Raw genomic sequence first — 26,837 nt, forward strand, 5'->3', positions numbered from 1 at the left:
TAAGGAGATAGTTAGCTAGCTGCCTTGTTTCAAGTCGTATTAATTTATTCTCCCTAGAAGCTGCAAAAGGGATTAATACACCATGAAAATCAGGCATTCGCTTACTGAGTGACAAAAGAATTCTTAGGTTTTATCAATTTCCTACTAAAATCACAGGTTAACTATAAAAAGGATATACCTTAGACCCAGATTTCCTGAATGTGTATTGCGTGTGAATGACTGACAGACAGTAACAGAAAAAGTGTCAGTACAATGGTCAAGTTAACAGCTGCAAATTGTATTTAAGGCCCCATGTGCAACATCCTAACTTATAGGGACCAGATGTGCTCTCTGAACAAGTGCAAACTGTTTCAGGATGGTTCAGACCACTGCACTCTACATCATTAGTTTCCGTCTTCACTTGGAAAGGGTTCTGGAGAAGGAAAAAGCCTCCAGCTCCATTAGAGACTCCTCTGTGTGTTCTGCCACATCACCAAACTAAAAGTTTCTTCTCCACTCACACTGTAGAACCAACGCAGTTTTGACACTACTTTAATTGCCTTGAATATATACTATGGAAACATGAGAGTTGCAGCGTTACAAGGTCTTTAGAATGGCTCTCACCCAATTACAACTCCCAGGATTCCATAGCATAAGAGTGGTGTTAAACGGCATAGTGTGGGTGTGCCTCTTGAAACATTGAAATAAAGTCTTGGGAAGGCAACATATTGCGATCGCACAACGGGTTACGGTAAACTCTTGTGCTGGCTGAACTGCTGACCTGAAGGTCAGTGGTTCAGATCTGTGAGAATGGGTGACCTCCTGTCTGTCAGCCCCAGCTTCCTATGTGGGGACATGAGAGAAGCCTCCCACAGGATGGTAACACATCCGGCGTCACCTGGGCAACGTCCTTGTGGATGGCCAATTCCCTCAAACCAGAAGCAACTTGCAGTATGTTCTCAAGTTCTTCTGACACGATTTTAAAAAACAAACTAAAAAAGAGAAGAAACTGTCATGTGAATGTGCTCAGTCTAATATTATTTGCCCAATCTCCCTTTGACTATTGAGAACAAGCAGCAGATAATGTAAGGAGGTCAGAATAGATGTGATCATGATTTGCTGTGTATTTTGCCACATCAGACCAAAATTTCAAAAATAAATAAATTGATAACTTTTTAAAAAATGCACAAGTTCTCAAATTGCTCACTATGAACTCAAGAGGCACACACCAAACCACACATCAAAGATCAAAGCACACATTTCACCATCTCAGAATGGTGTGATGAATCTGTTCTATAGGAATAGGCAAATTAGTCTGTTTTACATTCTCCAAGTTTCAAATTCTGCAGAAACTGGCAAATTCTGGTTTTCAAAAGTTATCTCTAAGGACTTATTGTGTAATTTGCTTCCAAAAGGTACCAAATCCAAACATTTTTATTTTTTTTTGAAAAAATGAGATATAGATGGAAGCATGTTGTTAAACGGAACTAGAATATTATGTACAGATCAGAACCATCTAAGTGTATCAAGTCAGTTCAGTAGAGAGCTTGGAAAATTGTGTTTATAACAAAAGAATACATATCCTCAACATCTTTTCTTCAATTCCTGTAAAATTTGTTCAGATGGTTTTGGTACCTTTTAGAAATGAGTTCCACAATTATAGTGCTATGATTAACTGCCATGATTCCATTCCATGGAATTCTGGGACTGACAGCATAGGGAAGGTCATTTAAAATTCATTTCTAGAGAGCTCCAGTACCTTGTCAGACTAAAAATCCAAGGATTCTATGGAATGTAGAAGCCAAAATGGCACCATAGTGCAATCATTATATAGTGCAGTGGTTTTCAACCTGTGGGTGTCCAGGTGTTTTGACTTTACAACTCCCAGAAATCCCAGCCAGTTGTTAGGATTTCTGGGAGTTGAAGGCCAAAACATCTGGGGACCCACAGGTTGAGAACCACTGAAATAGTGCCAAAGTGCCTTGAGATTCAGCTATATACTTATTTGCACATATACTGCAACACAGCACCTAATCACTTCCATTTACCACTTCTTCCAACAAGCCAAGGGATGAGTCTTTTCAGTAGGTGAGCCTAGACTCTAAACCAGGCATGGGCAAACTTGGCCCCCCAGGTGTTTTGGACTTCAACTCCTATCAGTTGTTAAGAATTTTAGGAGCTGAAGTCCAAAACACCTGGGGACCCACAGGTTGAGAACCACTGCACTATATAATGATTGCACTATGGTGCCATTTTGGCTTCTGTAGCAGTTACATTCTATAGAATACTAGGATTTTTAGTCTCATGAGACACTAGAGCTCTTTGGATGTGAATTTTAAATGACCTTCCCTATGCTTCCAATCCCAGCATACCGGCTGTTAGGAATTGTGGGAGTTGAAGTCCAAAACACATGGAGGGCCCAAGTTTGCCCATGTCTGCTCTAAACTCTCTGCTTACTTGTCTACAAAGTGTAAAGAAGGCTTTTGCCCTCTACAAATTCAGTTACACTTTGCTAACCCTTCTATCCTTTACCATTTACAGCAATTTTCAACTTACCTTTTGAAATAATAACTGTGCATTCTTTGGTGAAGGAAATCATCCAGATGACTCACCTTGATAATTTTATTTTACTATCAACGGCAGTTGCTAAATTGTTTCCATCTGTTTTTATCTCCCAGCTTTTTTCTACTCATTGCTTTTTATATTTTTCTTTTACTGATAATACTTTATTTCTTATTGTCTTCATTTTTTAACATTCTTTGCATGCTTAACTGCCTTGAACTTTCTAAGGTAAGGATATATAAGTAAAATAAATACACATCGGTATTTAATAGTTGAGTATTTGCAAATGTCCCCTGGTTCGCATATTTCATTCTTTAATCTCTCATGCCATAAATGCCAGGTGTACCACATATCTGTAGGGGAAAAAATACAGTTAAACACTTCTGACCTTTCCATGTAACGTCTGCAAGTAACATCTTCCCAGGAGGTTCTGAGGCTCCTGCTGCCGGTTCCCATCTATGACAATGTTGTTGTTGCTGCCTGTGGCATTGTCGCTATATTGGAGGTTTGTGGAAAGACGAGATGTCAATGTATTTTCAACACTGTTCTCTTCTGACTGGTCTAAGTCACTTTTCACTCTGGCCACCTGATGGATCTGCACTGCCGCTTCCGGAGGGTGGTTGATATGTACATTCACAAGGGATGGGTTTATTGATGCTGTAAGAATGGTTTAAGTTAGTTTACTAGTGAAGATAACACTATGCTCCTTGTTCTGAAACAGCTTACACACCACAAGTAGCTTCTACAGTAGGTTGGATAAGGCTTTCACAATTTGGGTATCAATTCTAACAAGGCTATGCTGGTTCTCAAACTGGACATTATTTTAGTTCATAAAAACACCCATCAATGGTTACATAAGGCACACGATAACCAAGTAAAATAATTGTTGTATTGCCGAAGGCTTTCATGGCCAGAATCACTGGGTTGTTGTGAGTTTTTCGAGCTGTATGGTCATGTTCCAGAAACATTATCTCCTGACATTTTGCCTGCATCTGTGGCTATCACAGATGCAGGTGAAACATCAGGAAAGAATGCATCTAGAAAATGTCCATACAGCCTGAAAAAGTTATTATTATTATTTGATACACAACAAGATTAGTGCACAGTAAACAAGATCACTATGCTGGCTTTTGTATTTGATCACACATTGGACACTTCCCAAGTGTCTAGGATTGTGCGATGTATCGGAGAATAATGTGTACAGATATAAGTAGGATGGCCTTTTGCAGCTGACAGATGGTAACTTTGTCAGCGCCAATTGTTTTTAAGTGCAGGCCAAGGTCTAATCACCAGTGGAACCACATTTACTGGCTTATGCCAGTCTTTGCAGCTCTATCTTTAAATCCTCATATCGTGTAATCTTTTCCAGTTGCTAATCATCAATTCTGCTGTCACCTGGGATTGCAACATCGAGATGATGATGATGATGATGATTATTATTATTATTATTATTATTATTATTATTTCATGTATATACTTGTGTATAAATTGACCTCATGTGTAAAATGAGGGCAGGTTTGAGGACCAAAATTATGGATTTTAAAATGACCTATGGATTGCACTATAATTCTAGTTTAATTGCCATGGGAACATCCTGGATAATTATGAGATTTGTAGTTTAATGAAGCATTATTGCTTTCCGGCAGGGAATTCTAAATTTACTTCTCTAAACTACAAACTTCAGGATACCCTAGATCTTGCGGTGGCAAAGTACAATTACAGTACTACTGCTATGTAATGTGAAAGAGGATCCAAATTGACAGTCCCTGGTACTATTAGTCTAAAGATATTCTGATCCCTTTTCCTCCTTTCATGCCTTCTCTCAGTTCTGGAAAAAAGGGAAGCAAGAAAACACGGCAAGGTTACAAATGGAAGAAGATATTGTCGGGATACAACTCGCATAAAATACTACGAATGAGGCATGGCATTAATACAGCAAAAGTCTTGTCTGAAAACTCCTGGAGACTCAATATGAACAAGATAGTTTTTACATGATGGCTGGCAGGAAGAACAAGATTATTGTTGCTTACCAAGTTGGTTGGACAGAGGAAGTGTGTACATGGAATGCTTCATAGATCCACCTGCCAGACTATTTGGCACTTGTCTTCTTTCCGGTTTTAAAGCTGGTAGGTGGCAAAACTTCCCTGTTGAATTAGATGGACACCAGCATTCGTCTCTCCCTACACAACGTCCTCCATTTAGACAGGGAATTTGGCAGAAATCTGTAAAGAAGATAAATCTGTCACACAAAGTTGATTGAGAGGACGGTCTAAGAGTTCACGTTGGTTAGCAAATTAGCCAATGTCTCGCTGGGAACTCACACAGCCCATGTGTCCAACTTAGTATCTCCCAATCAATCACAGAAACATTTCAAGCTGTCCTAGTTGGGAAGGGTGCCAATGTAACTGAAGTACACTAGGAAGCTTAACTTTCAAAGAAGGCTGAGGACCTTTTCACCTATGACATTTACATCAGTTTCAAATCATGTTCCTTGTGCTATAGAAAGAAAGTTTCTAAAACAGGCCAGAGGAATCCTGAAAAACTGTTGAACTGTTGAACATGCAACATTGCTAGGCAGATGTTTGAGAGCTTACACTTCAAAGCACTCCTAAAAGGTAGCTAAATGAACATCATATGTAGGTATTTTGTTTGCTTTTAAGACCTTTCTTCGACAAAATGTCAGAGAGGATGAAATCTTAGAGCTGTTGTAATCCAATACAAACAGATGTGTTGGACTACAATTCCCAGTGGGTTCAGTCAGTAGTTGGATTGTCTAGGGCAGTGGTTCTCAACCTGTGGGTCCTTAGATGTTTTGGCTGTCAACTCCCAGAAATCCAAACAGCTGGTAAACTGGCTAGGATTTCTGGGAGTTGTAGGCCAAAACAGGTTGAGAACCACTGGTCTAGGGATTATAGATATTATAGTGAATGAATGTAAATGTGGATGTTTAAGTCACAGGTGAAAGGGTCCTAAGTCCCCTTTGAAAGTGCAACTTGACAAGGAAGCTGACAAGAAGAAAATGATCTCATTTGAAACATGATGCTGAAATAAAGTTCTACAAATACAATTGACTGCTAAAAAGACAAATGAATGAGCCCTACAGCAAATCAGACTAGAAGTCAAGATGACCAAACTGAGGGAGTTAGGGTTGGATAGCATATCTCTTGTGACCTCTCCAGACTCTATGGTTCTATGAGATTGTCCTACTTGGACATATCATGAGATGATGTGACTCACTGGAGTGGATAATCACGTTTGGGAAAGTGGAAGGCACTAGCAAAAGATGAAGAACACAGTACCAGTGGATTGTTTAAATCAAGGAAGCCATAGCCTTGATTTCACAAGAACCAAGCAGAGCAGTGGATGTCTGGACCTCTTTTATTCATAGGAACACAGTGAACCAAAGTCAATTTGATTTTGTATACAACATCTGCATGGTCATTAGTGGAGGGACAAGAGGGAAGGGAAGCACTTTTTTTTTCAAAGGTCACACCTCCCAAGCACTGTATGGTTGCCAAACAATGAAAAAAGGGCAGGACAATCTCTTGGAGGAAATAGTGGTTTCTCACTTGGTAGGATAACACTTTAGCACAAACAAATGCTTTTGTTTAGCAATAGTTCCGTAGGTGCATAAAGTGAGAATGTAAAAGTGTTGTTTGCAGAAAACGCAACTGTCACATAATAGGATCCTTGTGCGAAAAGGATGTTTTTTGTTGTTTATTCGTTCAGTCACTTCCGACTCTTCATGACCTCATGGACCAGCTCACGCCTGAGCTCCCTGTTGGCTGTTGCCACACCCAGCTCTTTCAAAGTCAAGCCAGTCACTTCAAGGATAACATCCATCCATCTTGCCCTTGGTTGGACCCTTTTCCTTTTTCCTTCCATTTTCCCCAGCATCCTTCTCTTCTCCAAGCTTTTCTGTCTTCGCATTATGTGGCCAAAGTATTTCATCTTTGCCTTTAATATCCAGTCAGGCTTTATTTTCTGGAGTATGGACCGGTTTGATCTTCTTGTGGTCCAAGGTACTCTCAGTATTTTCCTCCAACACCACAGTTCAAAAGAATGTTTATGATTTTTAAAATCGTAAGAAAAGGAATACCATAAAATGACAAAGAAGAGAAAATTGTGTGCAGAGAGTAAAACCCCAAAGCTGATGTGAAAGAGGAGAAATCAAGCCCAAGAAAAATAAACATTACTGTGCTTATCTGTGACTCTGACTGAATGCTTGGGATTCTTGAGTAAGATTGGTGGGGACAAAAAGGATAACTGTAATTGATCTCCAAATCCAGACAAGACAGAAATGGTATCAAATAAATAGTTTGTTTCAGGCAAGTAGAGCTGTCTTATCTCCTAGCTGGACTTTTCTTACATAAAGAATTGCCAATCTCATCACAAACCAAAGAAACAGAGGAAGAAATATAAACCATGTGAATTGGGTCAGACATCTTGGAAGACTCACATATACGGAAGCCAGATTTGGGGTCGGGGTCATGTCCACCTTGGCTGTACAAAGTGGTGGTATCCCCTTTCTCACAGCTATTGTAGCAGCGGCCATGTCGACAAGTCTGTTTACAGATTGTGGGAGTAAAGACAATCTTTATCTTCTTGATTTTTTCTGTAAGGTTGGCACCTGAAAAGAAAGGAAAAGCAGCATACAAATATAACAAAATCTGCAAAATGGTGATACCTTCATTGAGCCAACTAAAACGCACAAAACACACCATGCAAACTTCTGAGGCTTCATTGGCTTCTTCATCAGACAACGATGTTAAAAATCATACAGGAGAAGAGAATCATATCAGGTCACCGTCTTCCCTCCTTTCTTTCAGAAAAAAGGTTAAATCGTGGTTCTGGGACCACGCCTTTGGACAGCAAGCACGACAGCAGTTTGGATGTTGAATCAGACTGGAATTGACTATATGGATTGATGACAATGTTTTTAATGTGTTTTTAACTTAATGTTCTATTTACTGTTTTAAACTGTAGTTATATTTGTTTATATTTATATTATCTTGTGGCATCGAATTGTTGCCGGTGTAAGACGCCCTGAGTCCTCCCTCAAGAGTTGAGAAGGGTGGGTTAGAAATGTGGGAAAATAAATAAATATTAGAGTCATGGGCCTATTTTATCTTAGATCTTACTTCGATTTGGAAGAAAATAACAGCAGCAAGCATCTGCTGGACTTAATTCTCCTCATCATCACCATCTCTTTACCATACATCCCCTATTCCTCATGTTTCATGTCTTTTCAGATTGTAAGCCTGAGGGCAGGGAACTCTCAAATTACCAGTTGTAAATTGCTTATGTAAAAGGCTATGTACACTTCACTATATAAATAAAAAGATGATAATAGTGATAATCATGACAACACTGAATTATATTAGGCAACCCCCCTTTGGGGGGGGGGGGCTCAATCGAGATCCGGGCTTTAAAATATGGAAATGGACAAAAAAGATATCTGACAATCTGAAATTTCCTCTACAATTTGCATAGGAAAAATACCCTATGACAGAGCTTTCCAAACACTTCATGTTGGTGACACATTTTTTGGAGATGCATCATTTCGTGACACAGTAATTCAGTTTTGCCAGCAAATTGGAGGTTAAACCAATCCCTTATAAAAGATACAAGCATATGCATATATTTCAATAACAATCATATGGAATTACTGTTCAGATTCAACCCCACACTGCCCAGGTCTCTAGTTCTGAATGAGGAACAAATTAGTTAGCTTAGAATAGGCTAAGGGTTTAGCCTCCCCCCTCTCCCCCCATGTCTCATGTACTACACTTGCTTTGAATGCGATTTTTCTGCTTCTTGGCAGGGGGTTGGACTGGATGGCTCACGAGGTCTCTTCCAACTCTATGGTTCTATTATTCTATGATTCTATGAATATATGTATTTCCTCTCTCCCCTCTGTTTCTGCTCTCATTTTGATTGGTTGTGTAGAATAGATACTTTTCTAGATACTTTTACTTTGACTTCTGCTTTTTCATCTCGGAGTGTGCTGTGTGTATTGGGAGAACTCTCTCTGCTTGTGTGTCAAAGAAATGTAGTGATTGATGTTTTTCCCTCTCTTGAAACCTTAGAAGAGATGGGTGTTAGGGTAGCTCAGACCCAGTTCGTTATTATTAAGAAATGCAGTTCTTGATTTTAATATAAATAGACCTTTTGTGATTTTAAAGATTGGACTCTGCATCTTTGCCTGTCTAAGTTCTAAATTCTTTACAGCCACATCCAACGGCACTTCACGCTCTGCTTGCTGTGAGCTGATTGCTCAACTTTTAGTATCCTGTTTGTTTTTGGATGCTCTGCTTTATTTTTGGTTTCCCTAAAAAATACAACATATCCGAAGATACTCAAGTTAATCAAGGCAAATCAAATGCACTGAATTAATGAGCACTGATTGCTATAACTGACTAACCTACATTCATGCGATACGCCTACACACTGCAGCTGACACACTAATGTGTCACGACATATAGTTTGGAAAGCTCTACCCTATGTCATATCCTTGTGTCTTTTGTTCTTGTTATAACATTGAAATCCCTTATTTTCATTTGGACACAGACCTTGCTTCATTTTCCTTCCTGGCCCCTTGGTTTAAGTAACTTTCCTTCACATTACTTTGTCAATATAATATATTAAATATATATCTTATGCAAGAATTATCATACTATCACAGAAATATAGTAGAGAGCACAATTTTATGTATTGTTAAAGAGAAGGTTATGTGGTCAATGCAAATCAACAGAATACATCCTGAGGAGATAATCAAATAACAATAATTTTAAAAAGAGAGTAAGAGTACATTGAGCCAAAAATGCATATAGGCATTTCTGTATTTCAAAGACAATAAATTATTTCTCTTCTTTTTGTATTTACAGTATGTTTCTGTGTTAATTCCCCTCTTTGGAAAGAAAACAAAGGGAACACAACAGGAAAGCTACCCTGAAGGGACAGGCGTAGTAACATGTTTGTTTTGAGAATTGCCCCACGTCTCGTAAGGAATATGGTGGTATTCCAGTGTACTTCTCTGTAACATTAGAGGGGGAAAAACAATAAAAAAAACTTTTTTTGTTTAAACCAGTTTTTTACATTAATGATTTAATGAAAAGATTTGAATCCTGCTTATTATATTAATACTGTAAAACATTCTTTTATGTATTAAAAAGCTTGATCAATCATGTTTTACTGCTTTCTAACATTAGCAATCCAAAGTTATTAGGCTTTGATATTATTTACATCTTTCAATAAAACACCAATATTTTACTGTTTAGTATTGCTATTAAATCTGAAAATCTGTAGACTATACATCATAAAACATACAACATACTCTCAGAATAGATTTCAAAAAGAATAACTTAATGTTAACTATTAGTCCTACTTATTACTTAATTGAATCTGAGCAAATAGAAATACAAATATGCAAAAGCATGTTACAGAGAAACACACAAAAAAGACGTTTAGCATTGGGACTGACATTAAACTCTTTGAATAAAAGAAATATTTTAGAAGCAATTGACACTCGTTACTGGTCTAATAATGAGCAACTGCCAATAAGCTGCTAAAGTAAAATCAAATAGTCATCCTTATTCCAGTAAGAGAGTTGAAAATAGTAATAGCCAAACTATAAAAAATATGAGTAATGAATTCAAAAAACCAGGGGTTTCTTTTTAAAGTCACTTGGTGGAAACCAACATTGGTCTAAACCAGCCAACCAAGTTTCCCTTCAACTGAAGGGGAAAAGAGTGTCAAAATCAAGAGAGCCGAGTTAGCCAAGTGAGATGAGAGGAAAGGAATGTTCAAACAGGAACAACAAGTATGTGAGTGGAGCTGTCCTGGTTGAGAAAGGCATGATTGATACAATAGGCAAGAGATATGATGTTGGGATGGCAAAGATCAGTTTATTGTCAAAAGCTTTCATGGCCAGAATAACTGGGTTGTTGTAGGTTTTTTTCGGGCTATACAACCCAACCTACAACAACCCAAAGATCAGTTTGTTCACTAAAAAAGGGAGAGTGATTCAGGAACAGATTAATGGTATAGATGGCTGGCTAGCAAAATTAGCCTCTGCTTTGGGACTTCACCTGTGCCAGAGCTGAAATATGGAACATGAGATGAAGAATCATCCCTCCAAGCAAACGTAAAGTGCCTTTCCCTCTCTTCTTAGTATTGGTAGCCTACACAAGGGCTGGGAAGTAGGCTATTCCCCAGATGTTATTGGACCTCAGTTTTTGTCACACCTCAGCATTGGCTATGCTGCTGGAACTTGAGTCCAATAATATCTGGAGGACTGTATGATTCCTATCCCTGGACCCATCCTACTTATTAAGTGTCAAAACATCCAAGGAAGCAAAGATAAAGGAGCATAATTTCCTTACAGATTTGGGATCCTAAAATTGACTGGATCATACATTCAATTGTGTCCATCCAGAAGATGAATCCACTCTCCAAAGAATTATTAGACCCACACACTCCCTCGAAGCAGACTGAAGCATAAAGAAGAAGTCTCACCAAATGAATTCCATTTACTTAGTATTTGGTGCCACTATCTAAGATAAACAATAGTCTCTGCACCAATTAAAATGTATGTCTCCATCTAAGTGGAAAGAGAAATGGAAGAAAAAGATGGCTTGCGTTTTCAGGACAGGAAAGTTTAGCTAAGATAAAACAGAATAATAATAATAATAATAATAATAATAATAATCCTTTATTTATACCCCGCTACCATCTCCCAAAGGACTCGGTGCGGCTTACAAGAGGCCGAGCCCAAATACAACAATACAACAAAACAGAAGACAGCAAGACAATATGTTTCCTATACTAAGATAGCTGATTAAGTTCTCTGAAGTTGCCCTCGCCTCATACATCTAAAGAGTCCTCCTGTAGAAATCAGTAAGCTTTCTCATTGGAGAACTGTGGTATACATGGCTATAGAGTCCCAAAGTGTCTATGACCTGCTTAAAGAAGTCCTCCCCACAGAGACCTTCCTTTTTCAGACATTCAAGTAATCCTTCAAATCTTACCCCAAAGAGGAGACATGGGCTCTGGATATGCTATACGTGGCCCAGAATTGTTCTGATCAAATCCATTTCCATTTGGCAACGCATTTGATGTTAACTGGTCATTATTTGCAGCTGGATAGCGTCGGACTGTACGGGATGGCCCTGTGTGCTGCTGGGTAGCAATGGAGCCACTTCTGCTTTGAGTCCTGTGGAAAGGAAAATTGAACTAACATTTACTTGGACACAATTAAATGTTTAAGCACAGTTACACAGGGATCAGAGGTAGAGACCTTGTATATACACCATCAGAATGAAACCACAGTTAGCACTCCTGTGAGGCTCCGTGAGGGATGGGTCTACACACCCTGTGCAAAGTATATGTGTGTGTGAGGGGGATGTATTGTGATAGCCTCTACCTGTCTCACAACCATAACCATCAACTGTGAGGCCTTCCATTTATCCCCACCTCTGCCAGTGATAATTGTACCCATGGCTATGGCATCAAATGTGGACACATCCTAAATGCCTTCATGGTACCTTAGCATTCATCTAATTTCACCCTATCTTCAACTTATATCTGTTGTGGTTCAGCCAGATGACAATGAGGGGATTGGGTTTCAGGGCCTGTTGGTTCTATAGATGAAGAAACACAGCCAGTTTTAGTGCAAGATGTGTTTCTGAGACAGAGTGTGAAAGTGGAACTGTTTTGAAATCAAACAAGCAGGGAAAGGAGGGTAACATTAGCTCATCCAAGGGAGCAGTTGGCTTAGACAGAGATACTGAGCTGCTTCTGAGAGGGCAGAGATTCAGGTGCAGAAAGTCAGAAAGACTCTGAGAGAAAGAGAGGCTGAAGCAGGCCCCCTCAGGGTCAAAGAAATGTGTTCATGACTTGAAGTACTTAAATTAGAGCTCTGTAGGGAGTTTAGATCAAGAAACATTACTATTCATGGAAGAATCTCCTATCTCATTCCTAGCTCAGGCCTTGATTCAAGACCCAGGATTTATGCTCACGTTTTGCTCCTTGTACCTTTGGATTTCTGCTCATGTTTTGCTCCTTGTTTACTGGATTGATTTTGGGATTCATGTTCATGTTTTAATCCTTGTTTCCTGGATTTATTCTCATGTTGGTCTCTGGTGATTCCTGCTATTTGAAGAAACTTGGAGCTGTCCGGATTATTGCCTTTGGGACTTGCTTCCTTTATTAATCCTTGTATTTTTACCCTTCCTTTTGCTTATGGTGTTTTACCCTTTTTAAATGTATTTCTATCAATAAACCGTTTATTATCATGTGTGAGCAAGGTGAACTCCTGCTGAGATGCAACAATATCAACTGCAAACTTATGCAGTAGTTAGGGAATTCTGACACCTAGTGACTGAAGATGCCAGTACAATATTTTTTTTTATTTATGTCATGCTGAAAGTATTGCATAAATAAGTATAAAACTGATAAAAATAGAAGGTGCACAAGTGGCTAAATAATTTTTGACCAAATCCGGGCAACAGCAACCACACTGTCTGTACCTTTAAACAATTCTTCCACTGTACATGAGCCAGGGCATTGTAGACAAGCAAGTACAAGATGAATCCATCTGAATTAATTAAAAGCAGTAGCTATGTTTTAAAGTCCAAATTAATCCCAGGGTATACCTCCCACATCCTTTCCGTTTATGTATGCTAAATTTCATTATAGTCATTACATTTTTATTACAGATAGTATTTCTTAGATTGCAAGTTACTGTTTAAAACGGTAAGCTGCTTTAACATTTCACCTTTTGAAAAATGAGCAAGCAGTGTGATTTAATTTATCCCAATATCATTTTCACACTATACATCTTAGAATTCAGCCCCTACTTATGCTAGTATCAGTCCACAAGCCCTCGAAATAATATACAGACCTTTATATTTCTGCTGGTTCATCTTGAGCATAACCAGAACAGATCGCCCTTTGGCACATTATCATATAACCCATTTCAATGCCAGTCATGCAAACAGTATTAAGTGAACAAAAGAGCCATCACTGTTGTGACTGTGCAAGATGTTAATATATTCACAAGGTTCAGCTGTTACCCCCACTCTCATCTTCTTCCAAATGTGAGTGATTGCTTGAAAGCCTGTTCATCCTATTTAAGGGTCGGGAGGGCACATTCACGTTCCTGTCTTTGGAACAGAGAAAGGCAGCAATGGAGCCAAGAAGTGCCTGACCAGGGAAATAAACAGAATATATAACTCATAAATGTCACAGATGAAAGAAACTTCACAGGGAATAAACACCCATTAGTGAATCTGCAGTTTCTTCTGGGCAGTCTTATTTATGGCGCTTGGCTTTTTTGCACAGCCAAGCGACAAGAAAATGCATATCCCTCCCAGTTGGCAAGGGCAAACTTTTTAGTGCCCATTTAACACATGCTGGTTGTCACAACAGACTCTCACACAGAGCAGAGCTTGTTTTAACTCACCACATTCTAAACCCCTTTCTTTAAGCTTTTTAACCCAATTGTCCTCTGTTCCTCCCCATTATCTTTGTATGTGTTGAGTGGAGAAAGATTAGTTTCAAGCCATCCAGACAGCTTTGTTCTGAAGTACCCTCACTGGCCTCTAATTTTCAGCATCCTTAAAACACCAAGAATTAGTCCTAGAATTCCCAAATAAGCCTAAAACAAGCCAAAGGGGTTAATTAGGTATCAATGCATGCCCCAGCCCCACAAATTGTGCCACCAGAAAAAGCACTGCCTGAAATCCTTTTAGAAAAAAAAATTAGCTGTGTTTGTTTTAGCTTGAAATCTTGTAAAACTGAATTCAAGATTGGCAGTGAAAAGAAACACGAGTTTCTGTTTGGAACTTATATGAATAAAACACTTTCTTACATCTCCAGGCTAAGGGAATTCCTAACATGTTTACTTTGTTAACTTGTAATTTTTAATTAGTTCAGCAGCAATATCATTAACAATTGCCTGCAGAACTAACCTGGAAATTCCAAATCTTTTCTTCCACTTGCAGTCCCCCCACCTCAATATACCAAATGCCACGCTATTCATGAGGACCGTGCTATTGGGAGGGGGAAGGTGGCAAAAACCCCTCTTGTGTGTTCATTCTTCTCCGTACACCTTTCAGGATCCAAATCAATGTTCCACAATTCATGATTCATTATCAGTTTTAGACATACAGGTCTTTGATTATAGAGAAAGTTAAACTCTGTGCTTTTCCAATCCACAGTAAGTTTTTATTTACGACACTGTCTCAACCAGTAGAGTGGTTCTCTTTGGGGAATTCAAAATTGTTTATAACTTGTCGAAGGTTTTCATGACCGGAATAACTGGAGTGTTGTGTGGTTTCCAGGCTGTATGGCTGTGTTCTAGCAGAATTTTCTCCTGATGTTTTTCCTACATTTGTGACTGGCATCAGAGAACTTGCTGACCAATAGGTTGGTAGTTCGAATCGGGGGAGCGGGGGGAGGTCCGGCCGTTAGACCCAGCTTCCACCAACCTAGCAGTTCGAAAACATGCAAATGCAAGTAGATCAATAGGTACTGCATCTGCGGGAAGGTAATGGCACTCTATGCAGTCATGCTGGCCACATGACCTTGGAGGTATCTATGGACAACACCAGCTCTTTGGCTTAGAAATGGAGATGAGCACACACCCAAAAGTCAGACACTACTAAACTTAATGTCAGGGGAAACCTTTACCTTTACCTTAATCCAAGATAACAAATATGTGGCTTGGGTACAGCTTCAAAATCAGTTCTTTCTCCCACCCTGGACATTCCACAGATATATAAACCTCACTAACCTAGTTTTCAACAGACCTCACAACCTCAGAGGATGCCTGCCATAGATGTGGGTGAAACGTCAGGAGAGAATGTTTCTAGAACATGGCCACACAGCTCAGAAAACTCACAGCAACCCAGGGATTCTGGCCATAAAAGCTTTTGACAACACAAAATCTGAAATGTTTGCACTCTCTGCTTTCTCCCATTGTTCAATTACTAATTAATTAATTATTATTTACCTGTCCTCCCAGATTGAGGCAGGGCACAGCACAGTTAAAACACATGATCATAAAATGCATATATTAAAATATACCATTTATCTCTCTCTCCCTCTCCCTCTCCCCCCCCCCCCCCCTCTATATATGGCATCTCCTGGATTCTCAATAGCAGAGGTTAGACATATTACACCTGTAGACTATAAATTCCAATATCCTCCCTGCTCTTCGGCCACCATAGAAGATGGCCATGATGACTGGGATTCTGGTAATTGTAAGCCTTTTCAGCTCCGCTTAGAATTCACCACCATTCCATAACAACATATCAATGGCATCTGCATTCCCTGACCCTTATATGATAACCAAAAAGATGGTAGTGGCTACAATCTGTAAAACAACTGCTCAGAAATTGGTTCAGGATAATCTTTTCCACCTTTCAAAGGAACCACAAGACTGACAAAGCATGACCCATATAATAATGCTTTCACCAGCATTATCTGTCAGTTGCACTTGATTTATAGAGGATGTGTGGCTTGCTTGAAACATTCCAGATGTTTTTTCACCTCCCAAAACACAATGCTTGTAAGGCTTAACATTACTGGGATGAAGGCTCTTGACATCCAAGCAGGAACAAGTGGGTGCCTGAGCTACTTCCATCTCTGAGCATTAGAAGGAAGTGGTTGTATCTCTAAGGATCTTTTCACATGGCCCACGGAGTTGTGCCATTGTGTTGGCAGTCGCCGGCGAAAGGGAAGTCACGTGAGGTGCCTTGTGTTGCCCCACACACCCTACCTCATTCCCCCATCTCATGATGGGGATGAAACAGGTTGCATTGGCATCCTGTCCCAGTACCCATCAGGTGAGAGAAAGGGCAGCAACATATGTTTCCCTGCTGCCCTTTCTCTCATCATATGGGGGAAAGGTGAGGAAAGGGTTTTTCGGATAGCTCATATGGGGAAAGGGGAGGAACGTGCAGGTAACTCTATTGGAGCTACTCAAACAACACTTTCCTCCCTGTAGTGGAGAAGGAAGAGCATTTTGACGCTTCCCCTCCACTTTGGGAGGAATATAGGTAGGGCCGGCTGTGCGTCATCTGATGGCGTTCAGCAGACACTATCCAAGCTCCAGCCAAAAGTGGCAAAACAGGGCCGTGTGAAGAGGTCCTACTTTTTCATTCAGAATTGCTTCCATTATGTTCCATCCACACTCATTCCATTCAGTTGCTCTCGACTCTACCTCATTTCTCCTTAATGGATGTATAACATTCCTGTGGTGAACACAGGACTTTGAAAAAAAAGAAAAACAAAATCAACATTCAAAGGATATATTCTCAAGAAGTGAGTTGTCCCGAAAAACATGAGTAAACCGATATAGTAAAGCCAATTATATTCCAGGATTTAGATGGATTCTGCCCAAGATCTCTAGAGGCATCTAAGAATGGACTGGCTAAAGTACTAAAAATATGAATTTTCTCACTAGCTGTTCCTTTACTATGGAAAACATTTTACTGTTTTAAAAAATCATCTGTGGGTGTTGTTCTAAGAAAACATGGTTTTGGCAACACTGAAAGCACAGTCCTATAAATGCCTACACAAAAGTCTAAGGAAGTACATTTATTCTACAAAAACTTATGCTACCAACTTCTCTCTGAGATGCAACAAGACCCTTTGTATACTAATATTCTAGACACATGTCTATGTCTTTGAATTCTATACAAAAGTACTCTATATACTCAGTATACTAGAAATGTTAGTTTAACAAATCAGCTCACCAAAAATTGGGTTGACCTATCCATGGGTCAATGTACAGTACCTTAACTCCCATCCAGAAAGGAGACACCCCCTTCTGTTTGTGGTGAAAGTGCAGTCTATTCCAGGAGAACCTAAATAAAGCACCAACCCTCTCTACTCTCCACCATAGTGCCAGTTCTTTCCTTTTTGAATGCCTTGGTGAGAACATTGCAGCCAGAGGCGGCCCTAGGTAATTTTCAACAGTATTTTGGCGCCCCCCACCCAATCACTGATAGATATTTTCTGTTCGTTGTGGGAGTTCTGTGTGCCATATTTGGTTCAATTCCAGCATTGGAGTTCAGAATGCTGTTTGATTGTAGGTGATCTATACATCCCAGTAACTACAACTCGTATATGTCAACGTCTATTTTCACCCAAGAGCGCCTCAAGAGCGCCCCTGGGCAAAATCAACTATATTGCAAATGCTTACTTTGCATAATGGGTTGAGCCGCCCGACTGCAGTAATGGCAACTCTTTGGCACTTCCCCTCAAAGGAGTGCTGAGAGACTAGAGCAGGGCTCCATAAACCTTTTAAACAGAGAGCCAGGTCACAATCCCTCAAACTGTAGGAGGGCCAGATTATAATTTGAAAAAAAAACCATGAATGAATCCCTATGCACACTGCACATCTCTTATTTGTAGTGCAAAAAACACTTCAATAATTAAAATGAAGAACAATTTTAATAAATATAAGCTTATTCGTATTTCAATGGAAAGTGTGGGCCTACTTTTGACTGATGAGATAGGATTTTTGTTGTTGTTGTGTGCTTTCAAGGGCCGGGTAAATCACCTTGGAGGGCCGTATCCGGCCCCCGGGCCTTAGTTTGAGGCACCCTGGACTAGAGGGGTTCAGTGCTTCTTTTAGCTTCTCCCAAGACAGGAGAAGCTCTCATCTTGAGTCATGCTGGGGATGGATCTTTTTCGAAGAAGAGTTAATACTGTACTTTAATTTTTATGGTGGGAACAAAAGGCCTTTTTTTTAATGCCTTGGTGTGCTAATTATTATAAGGTTACTAGAAGAACAAAGAATAGCTCAAAACAATGGATCCACTTCTGGATTTTTTTAAAGTGGAATACTGAGAACTGAGTAGTGGAAAGAAAATAGCTTTCTTTTCAAATTTAGTCTATAATATACACATTGGAAGTACTGATATTTCATTCCTAGAAGTGTATTTGAGATAAAATACCCAACATTTGGAGATTCTGTCAAGCATAGGAAACAGACTTCCTCTGCGGCTAGTGAAAACAACTGCATCTGACTTTATTATGTCTGCATGTTCAGGAAAAATTGACATACAGAAACAGACCAAAGCAAGTAAATTCATTTCAGCATTGTTGAAAGCTTGTTTTATCCACGGCACATAAAAATGATTCCTGACAATGTTGGAAATAGCAACCTTCTCAAGCCTCAACTAGTTATTTGGTATGCGTATAATTCAGATTGCTTACTGTGTTGTATATGAGTGTATTATTTGAAATTTTACCTTAACTCTTTTGTTGTGGCAAGGACTGCAGGCCATATGAACTGGGCTTGTTCAGGACTCAGACTCCATTTTAGAAACAGTTCAGTTTAGACTTCAGTAGAAACAGATTGCTTTTCAGAAGACAGTAGAAACTGTATGCTTAGAGACTTCATTGGACTTTCAGACTACACAGAGACTTTATTAGACTCTCAGAACAGAGAGTTGCTTTGAACTATGAACTATTGATTCTAAGAAAGATGCTCTGTGTTACCTACACAGAGAAACTACTTCAAATCCTATTTGTAACTGGACTGATAAGCAAAGTATCTATATGCTGAATAGATGAAGTTTGTGAGTAAACCAACTATGTTATTTTTATAGAAATCTGCTTATTTTTGTCTCTTGAGAGCATGATTTAAAGGAAAATACATTTTAAGGGAGAGTAGATTTTTTGGGGGCAACTAAAAGGAACACTTCTGAAACTCTGCTATAAATGTGTGTTTTGTGTATTGGAATATCTTTGTCTCTAACAGTTCAAAGACATACCCACCTAGGTGCATCACTTTAACAGCTGAGAAACCTACCGTAATTGCCTTGCATGAATGCTGCTGAATGCTGCTGAATGCCATTTCCCCAAAGATTACGACTCTAACAGGTCATGCTTTTACCAAGAGGTTATGGCATCATTTTTCAAAAGGTTGTGACTTCTGACAAGGTCATCCCTTTCCAAAGATCATAAAATCTCCAAAAGCTTATGGAGATTTCTATTTTCCAAAATCACAAGTAATATGACATTGAATTGCTGCCATTGTAAGCCGCCCTGAGTCCCCCTTCAGGGGTTGAGAAGGATGGGGTAGAAATATTGGAAATGAATAAATAAATATTGCCAGCTGTTGTCCAAAAGTAATCTGGCTAAAACACACATATTCTTGGCCATATAATAATAAATATATTTCAGTGTGGCCTATGTTGAGACTCATCCTTTCCCTCATGGAAAGAATGGAAGTTGTAATCCCACCATGAACTCCGGGATACAGACATAAACCTATCCACTCCCTATTCTTTCTCCTCTCTTTGGCCATTAACTATTGTTGCAATGGAGATAATACATTAAATGCACTGGGGCTATTTTATATTCTATGCTCTTAACATTTTCAATTGTTATTTTATGAGACATAAAACTTAACAGGGAACATGTCACGGACATATCTGGGGTATCAGTTTCCCTGATCAGTACAACATACAGAACATCTCCGAAAATTGAAGCCAGATTCCACACAGGAGAAGAAAAGAAACACTTGTATGACTTCTGCCTCACGTTGCATGATAACATTAACTTTATCAGGATCTCAAAAGCTTCTTAGTCAATGTCACTTTCCAATAGTTAATGGTCGCCAAAACCTCACTAGAAATAAAGGAGACAGGTCCAATTTGTATTGAGAAACCACTGCCCTGGCCTAGAAAGCACAAATTGTTCTTGGAACGGCTCCTTGGGCTGTTTATTTTTACCTTACATACTGAACACAATTATTTATTTTCCTTATTATTTTTATGTTCCCACAGTTCATTCCTGGCATTTATGCTAACCTCAGCCACAGATCTCCAAGAAGAATCACAGGGAATTTGTCTGAAGCGTTCAGACATTCTGTAGGCAACAACAAAAACATGGCAGCCAAGCTAATGAACTCATGCCTTTTTGAGGAGAGCCGCCATCCCTGCTCAAGATCTCAACATCCATTTACATCTTCACTATTTCACCACCCTTTTGAAGCTTGCTAGTTCATATGTTTCAAATGAAACCATCTGGGTGATGAAGATGGAGGCCATGTAATTGTGAGAGCAAGGATTCCTTGGAAGCCGTATGCACAGCACGTGACTGGATGGAAGCCTTACAACATCTGCACACATCTGCTCCCTATCGCCAGTCCCTGAAAGTGCTGCTGTGAGCCAAATGTAGCATGAACTGCAGGGAACTCCACAATGTGCAGGAGAGCATCCAAAACATGATGAAATTCATGGGGCCATATGAAAAGGCATCACAAGCAACGCTCTGTGATTTGGTAAGAGCTTGTAGAGTGATGTGAATGTAGAAAATCAGCCACGAGTTAAGCAATTGGGCTCCTCATCCATCCATACTCATATTATAATAAATGGGTATGGGTGGGTGGGAGCCCAATAGCTAAACTACACACACATATGTTAACTTGATTTTATTCCCACTTTAACTTTATTTTCCTCTGCTCTTTTCTGTGCAATCAAAAAAAGGGGTTAAATATACAGTTGTCCCTGCACACCTGCAGGTTAAGAATTTGTGAATTTGATTTGACTGGACTGTATTGATAAAAAACTAAAAAACACAAACCTATTTTTTAAACTGATAGAACACTTTTCTAAGCAGCTTTAGGATATAAAGCATGATTCTATGGTCAGTTTTGGGTGGAAGGGTCTGAACTGGAAATCATAGCCCCTGGAATCATAGAATCATAGAGTTGAAAGAGACCTTGTGGGCCATCCAGTCCAACCCACTGCAAGAAGCAGGAAAATTGCATTCAAGGCTGTAGCTCCCACCTTACCTGGTCCTGTAAAAATTATAATTCTAGCTCCCAAACCCTCTAATCATTTTTTAGCATTTTAGAGGAAAACATATTGTCGGTAATGAATACTTTGGCCCCTGAGGAGACATGTGGATCACAAATATGGCCCTAAGGGACCTTCGGACGACACTTCACCTGCCCGTGATTTTAACTGATTCCTAAGAGGCACATTCAATGGGTTTGTGTTATTTGGTGTCATCACAACGCATGTACATTTTCCCATCTTCCATTCTTAGAAGCAATTAATTAGCCATTAATTTGAGACACAAATTATTTTCAGATGACTTTTTAAAATACATTCTAGAATTACATTCAGTGAAGAAGGCTGAATTTGACGAGTGTGAAAGCTAGAACTCTCCCTGTAGTAAAACCTGTGAAAGGTTTTGCTTAGGCTCACCATAAGTCAAAAATAACTTGAAGACAGACAGCAGGGACTGGATGGCTAGCTACTGGGAGTCCTTTGATTGTGTGTTCCTGCATGGCAGGGGATTGGACTAGATGGCCCTTGTGGTCTCTTCCAACTTTACAATTCTACCAACAGTGAGGTACAGTGGGCCTTTGATATCTGCTGTGTTTTTATTCCAGGAACCCCAATGGATACCAAAATCCATGAATGCTCAAGTCCCAGTATATAAAGTGACCTAGTAAAATAGTATCCCTTGCACAAAATAGCAAAATCAAGCCTTGATTTTTTTTTTCCAGTTGCGGATGGTTAGCTCCAAGGATAAGGAGGACCGATTGTAGCTTATTTCCTGATATGCACATGAGGCGCATATATGGTTTGTGATGTGGTTAAGATCTGAGCACAAATATATCACAATATTAAGAACAGAAGAGAACCTGTGCTGGATTGGATGAAAGGTATATCTAATCCAGCATTCTGCTCCCACTTAGACAGACAGATGCATCTGGAAAGACAAAAGTAGTATATGAGGGAATCACACCTTTATGAGTTGTTCCCCAGCAACTAGTATTTACAACACTGATATCTTCCAATGTTTGAGATGGATGCATAGTCATATCAGCCAATTGCTAATCTGACCCTCCACCAGCTTCATTCTAGATTTTGTTTCTCATCAAGTGGTATTTCAATCTTATAGATTCAAAAGGCAATACAGGAACTGTTTTTCCACCTTTGATCCAGACATATCTGCATATTGACGCCTTCCCACTGTTTCATGGGAGAGACACAGGGCACTTTAAAAAAGAAACACATTACTGAGCAAAACATGAAAAACAAATGTGTAACACTCAAAATGTACACACCAGAAAACACGTACTAGTGATTTAAGTTATTGTTTTACACTGTACAAAAGATGCAAAACAATTGTTACCTCGGATTTTTGAGGGGCCATTAATTTTTTCTCTCTTGAGCTACAAGGATTTAATTTCTCACAGATGTACACTACTAAAATGCTGGCAATTCCATTCAAACATCTTTGACCGGAGGAGTTTGAGAATAGCTTACAGAGAAGGAACTTAATTATGGTCATCTCTTGATAACCAGCCACTAAAATGTTTTATCTTAAAATTCCCAAGAGTTGTGTCAGTTTCTGTCCCATCCATCTGCCTTCCCTCTTGGCCAGTATCCCTCTTTATTCAAGGCTACTTAAGCCATAACCCAATGATTCACTTCCTTCTTTTATGTAATTTTCCATTGAATCACTGGAGAAGAATGGACATCACACCAACAATCAGACCAACAGGGACAGAAATAAGTAGCCAGGCTTGGAAAGTCCCAAACAAGCTCCAGTCCAGCAGCTTTCCTTCTTCAGTCTATGCAGTGGTCATGAGACAGAATGACTATGGTCAATATTTGGGCTGTCATGTGGAATCTCTCTTAACAACAGCACTAGAGTGTCTCACATGGGAGAGCCCACAGACATGACATCTCACTTGGAATAAAAAGCAGTGCACAAAAGAACCTATGTTTCCATATTCCATGAAGCAACAAAAGTGAATCCTTTCTCTTCACTATGGCCAAGTGCCCAAGTTAGTAACCACAACATAGAACACTTCCTAACAGAACAAGCTTTGAGACATTTGGCTCCTTGGCTACACAAACCTGATGGTTTTCCTCTCTTTTCACTTTCAGTGATCGTAACTGGAAAATTTATCTCAATGCATCAGACACTTCTTTCATCATTCTCAGACAGGTGTGGAGCAGCCAAAAATACTTACTTTTCTTAGTAGATAACCTCTCTTTATGTAAAAAAATATTTTTAACTCGGGAAAGGCATCTAGTTTCATCCTCTTGTAACTATGATAGACAGTGTTCCTACTTAATAAATATTCCTATTTAGTCCTCCAAAAATCAAGCAAACAAATAAACAGCAATCACTCAGGCTTCTCCCAAGAAAAGTGGCGTCAAACTTGTGGTCCTCCATGCATTTTGGACTTAAGATCCCGGAATATCTGATCATTGGACAAGCTGGCTAGGGCTTCTGGGAGTTGGAGGCCTAACCATCAGGAGGGCCACATGGTTGACACCTCTCCCCTAGAATGACCAACTGGCAAACTAAAGATTTATATCCCCGTAAGTGCTCTAAAGGAACAGGACAATGAAGCTGCTGCTACAGCACAGCAGGTTAAACCACCAGCTACAGAAGATCTTGCTGGCAGGAAAGTTGGCAGTTCAAGTCGCTAGTCAGGGTGAGCTCCCACTGTCAGCCCTAGTTTCTGCTTACCTAGCAGTTTGAAAACAATAATGTGAGTAGATACCACTTTGGTGGGGAGGTAAAAGGCACTCCTGAAAAACATGCCAGCAATTCGATCTGGAAGGCATCCATGGACAACAGGCTCCTCAGCATGGAAAATGGAACAACAGCGCCTCCCCATGGTCGAATTCAAGCACAGCCACCAGATGCCAGAGATATCTATGTACATACATATATAGCAAACATATATGTATTCTGTAATCAGCTCTGAGTCCCCTCAGGGAGACAGAGCGGAATATAAATAAATTACTACTACTACTATGTATTTTGTTGGGTTCTTTTGTTGGGTCCTTTAGGCCAGTGGTTCTCAACCTGTGGGTCTCCAAATGTTTTGACCTTCATCTCCCAGAAATCTGAACAGCTGGTAAACTGGCTGGAATTTCTGGGAGTTGTAGGCCAAAACATCTGGGGACCCACAGGTTGAGAACCACTGTTTTAGACCATCCTCCACAACAACCTGTTGTGAATATACATAGGCTAATGACTTCATCAGTGTTGCTCAATGCTGCCCAGAAAACTGGAGTGAAAACTGATGAACACCAGCATCAAAAGGATAGACTTCATCTGAATACAAATATCTGAGGATGCCTGCCATAGATGCAGGCGAAACGTCAGGAGAAAATACCTCTAGAACATGGCCATACAGCCCGAAAAAACCTACAACAACCCAGTGATTCCGGCCATGAAAGCCTTTGACAATACATTGAATACAAATATCCTGATGATAATAGTTCAAGAGCGGAATGAATGACCTAGAAGGATGATGAGGTTTGCCTCTGTGAAGCCTCCTGCTAATACAAGTTTAAAACCCTCTTTGCTCTCTGAAATGCATGAGCCTACACCAGGTTCTAGAGTTCAAAAGGCTTCTCTGTTGGCTTAAGTAGGAATTTCTTTACCCAGGCTTACAGTACTGGGCTGTAGAAGCCTCTCCAAAGGCACATTACAGCCTTTACAAGCCTCTGTTCTTCTCTCCTATAAGGGCAAGGAACACTTCAATGAAGCTTCCCTTGGGATGTTAAAAGCTCAGACGTCTCTCTTCAATGGCTGACCAAGCCTCTAGGCCAGGCCTGCATAACCTGCAGCCCTCCAGCTGTTTTGGTCTCCAATTCCAGAAGCCCTCGCAAGCTTGTCCTATGGCCAGGAATTCTGGAAGTTGGAGAGCAAAACAGCTGGAGGCCCACAGGTTGTTCAGGCCCGCTCTAGACTCTGTTTCCCACACATCTCACAATTTGATTTTTAAGTGGGAACACTTTGAGAATGGGTTATTAACAGTGGTTTTTTTGCATTTCTAATGGTTCTAAGGGCTTTATATACACTTTATACATATATATTGTGATATAAATATATTTAAATTAAAATCAGAATGTATATGGCAGTCAGCTGTGACAATGGGGGAGGGGGAAGCCCACTAATAGAGGGGAGAGTGAGAATATAGAGTTAACTAGAGAGAGCATGAGCTCAGAAAAGTGAGACCACTTTCTTTCCAAGCACCCCACTCATCACAGTGTTCTTTTAAAATTACAAGCTATACAAAATATGTAAAAATGTCTTTTTGTTCTTAAAAAAAAGATTATCAGCCACAAGAAAATTAACTTCAAGTGATAGGATATTCTTGCATATTCTCATCAAATATGGGCAGGTTGTTTCCTGCTGCCCCTGTAACAATGGTCACAGAAAGGATTGCAAAGTCTGGGCACACTCAGTCTGGCCAGTTTGCTTCTTAAGTTTTCTCCTATTGCCTTTTCTCCCTTTATCAACCTTTTGAATATCTCTCCCAAGATAGTCTGCTACAGCCGCACCATTTTCTCAACTTGCAGATCACCTTTCTGAAGCCAATAGGCATCTTTTGGCCCTCCACATGTTTGAAGCAATGTCCAGAATTTCCAGCCAGGAAGTGAATCCAGGATTAGATGTTGGAAACATCTGGTGGGCCAAAGGTTCAACATCACTGGCCTACTAGATCTGTTCCAGTTGGGTGGGTTGTGGAGAGTACAGTAGACTTATTAAAATAAATGAGACTGCAGACATCATGGCCACAACATCTGTTTCTCCCTCCCATCTGATTGCCGAAGTTATGTCCAACTTAGCCTGATAAAAACTTTAGGAGAACTGAAAGCTTGCATACTCTTTCTGTTGCACTTTGATAGATTTTCTTTAATTTATGGCCTACCCTGGATTAAATAAAAGGACACACACAAACACATACATACAAACAATATAAAAATGCATAGCCCACCACATCAATGTATGTATTTATTTATTTATTTCAATCTTCTCACCTCGAAGGGGACTCAGGGCGGAGCATAACATACAAATGGCAAACATTCAATGCTGGGACATGAATAAATTATATGCCTACATAAACATTACCACTGTGTTCTGCCCAGACTCTTACTCAATTATCAGTGGCCACTGAGAAATGCAAGCAATTGTTTTTTTTTCCAGTGAAAGCTGGATCATAATACATGGAATTTGCTTCTACAAAAATAGAAACATACCCAGAATTAAAAACAGATACTATCTGCATGATTTAGCTTTCTGCCAGCAATTCCCTTCATATACATTCGTTTAGCACTCTTAATGAATAAACTTCCAAGCAAATAAATGTCTTTTAAAATTAATTAAGTTAGTTTTCCTACAGGCATAAAAAGAAAAGATAAGAGATAAGTGTTGTTTTCTCCCATTTTCTTCTGTTTGGGCGGCACTAGATAATGTGCAAAGAATCAAATGTGCATTCGTAT

General features: G+C 39.6%; 1 protein-coding gene across 2 annotated transcripts in view; it reads right to left on the reverse strand.

Moving 5' to 3' along the window:
• The window catches only part of LTBP2 (latent transforming growth factor beta binding protein 2), a 176,327-nt gene that overhangs the window by 98,145 nt on the left and 51,345 nt on the right, over positions 1-26,837 (reverse strand). For both annotated transcript variants that reach the window (XM_067462891.1, XM_060758570.2), the window contains exons 4-7: positions 11,571-11,755; positions 7,001-7,171; positions 4,572-4,763; positions 2,930-3,198 (exon numbers count right to left, since the gene is read on the reverse strand). In XM_067462891.1, the coding sequence (XP_067318992.1) occupies positions 2,930-3,198; positions 4,572-4,763; positions 7,001-7,171; positions 11,571-11,755 (817 nt within the window). The remainder of the gene's footprint in view (positions 1-2,929; positions 3,199-4,571; positions 4,764-7,000; positions 7,172-11,570; positions 11,756-26,837) is intronic.

This window comes from Anolis sagrei, chromosome 1, assembly GCF_037176765.1.
Source record: "Anolis sagrei isolate rAnoSag1 chromosome 1, rAnoSag1.mat, whole genome shotgun sequence".
In the NCBI taxonomy this organism is placed as follows: domain Eukaryota; kingdom Metazoa; phylum Chordata; class Lepidosauria; order Squamata; family Dactyloidae; genus Anolis; species Anolis sagrei.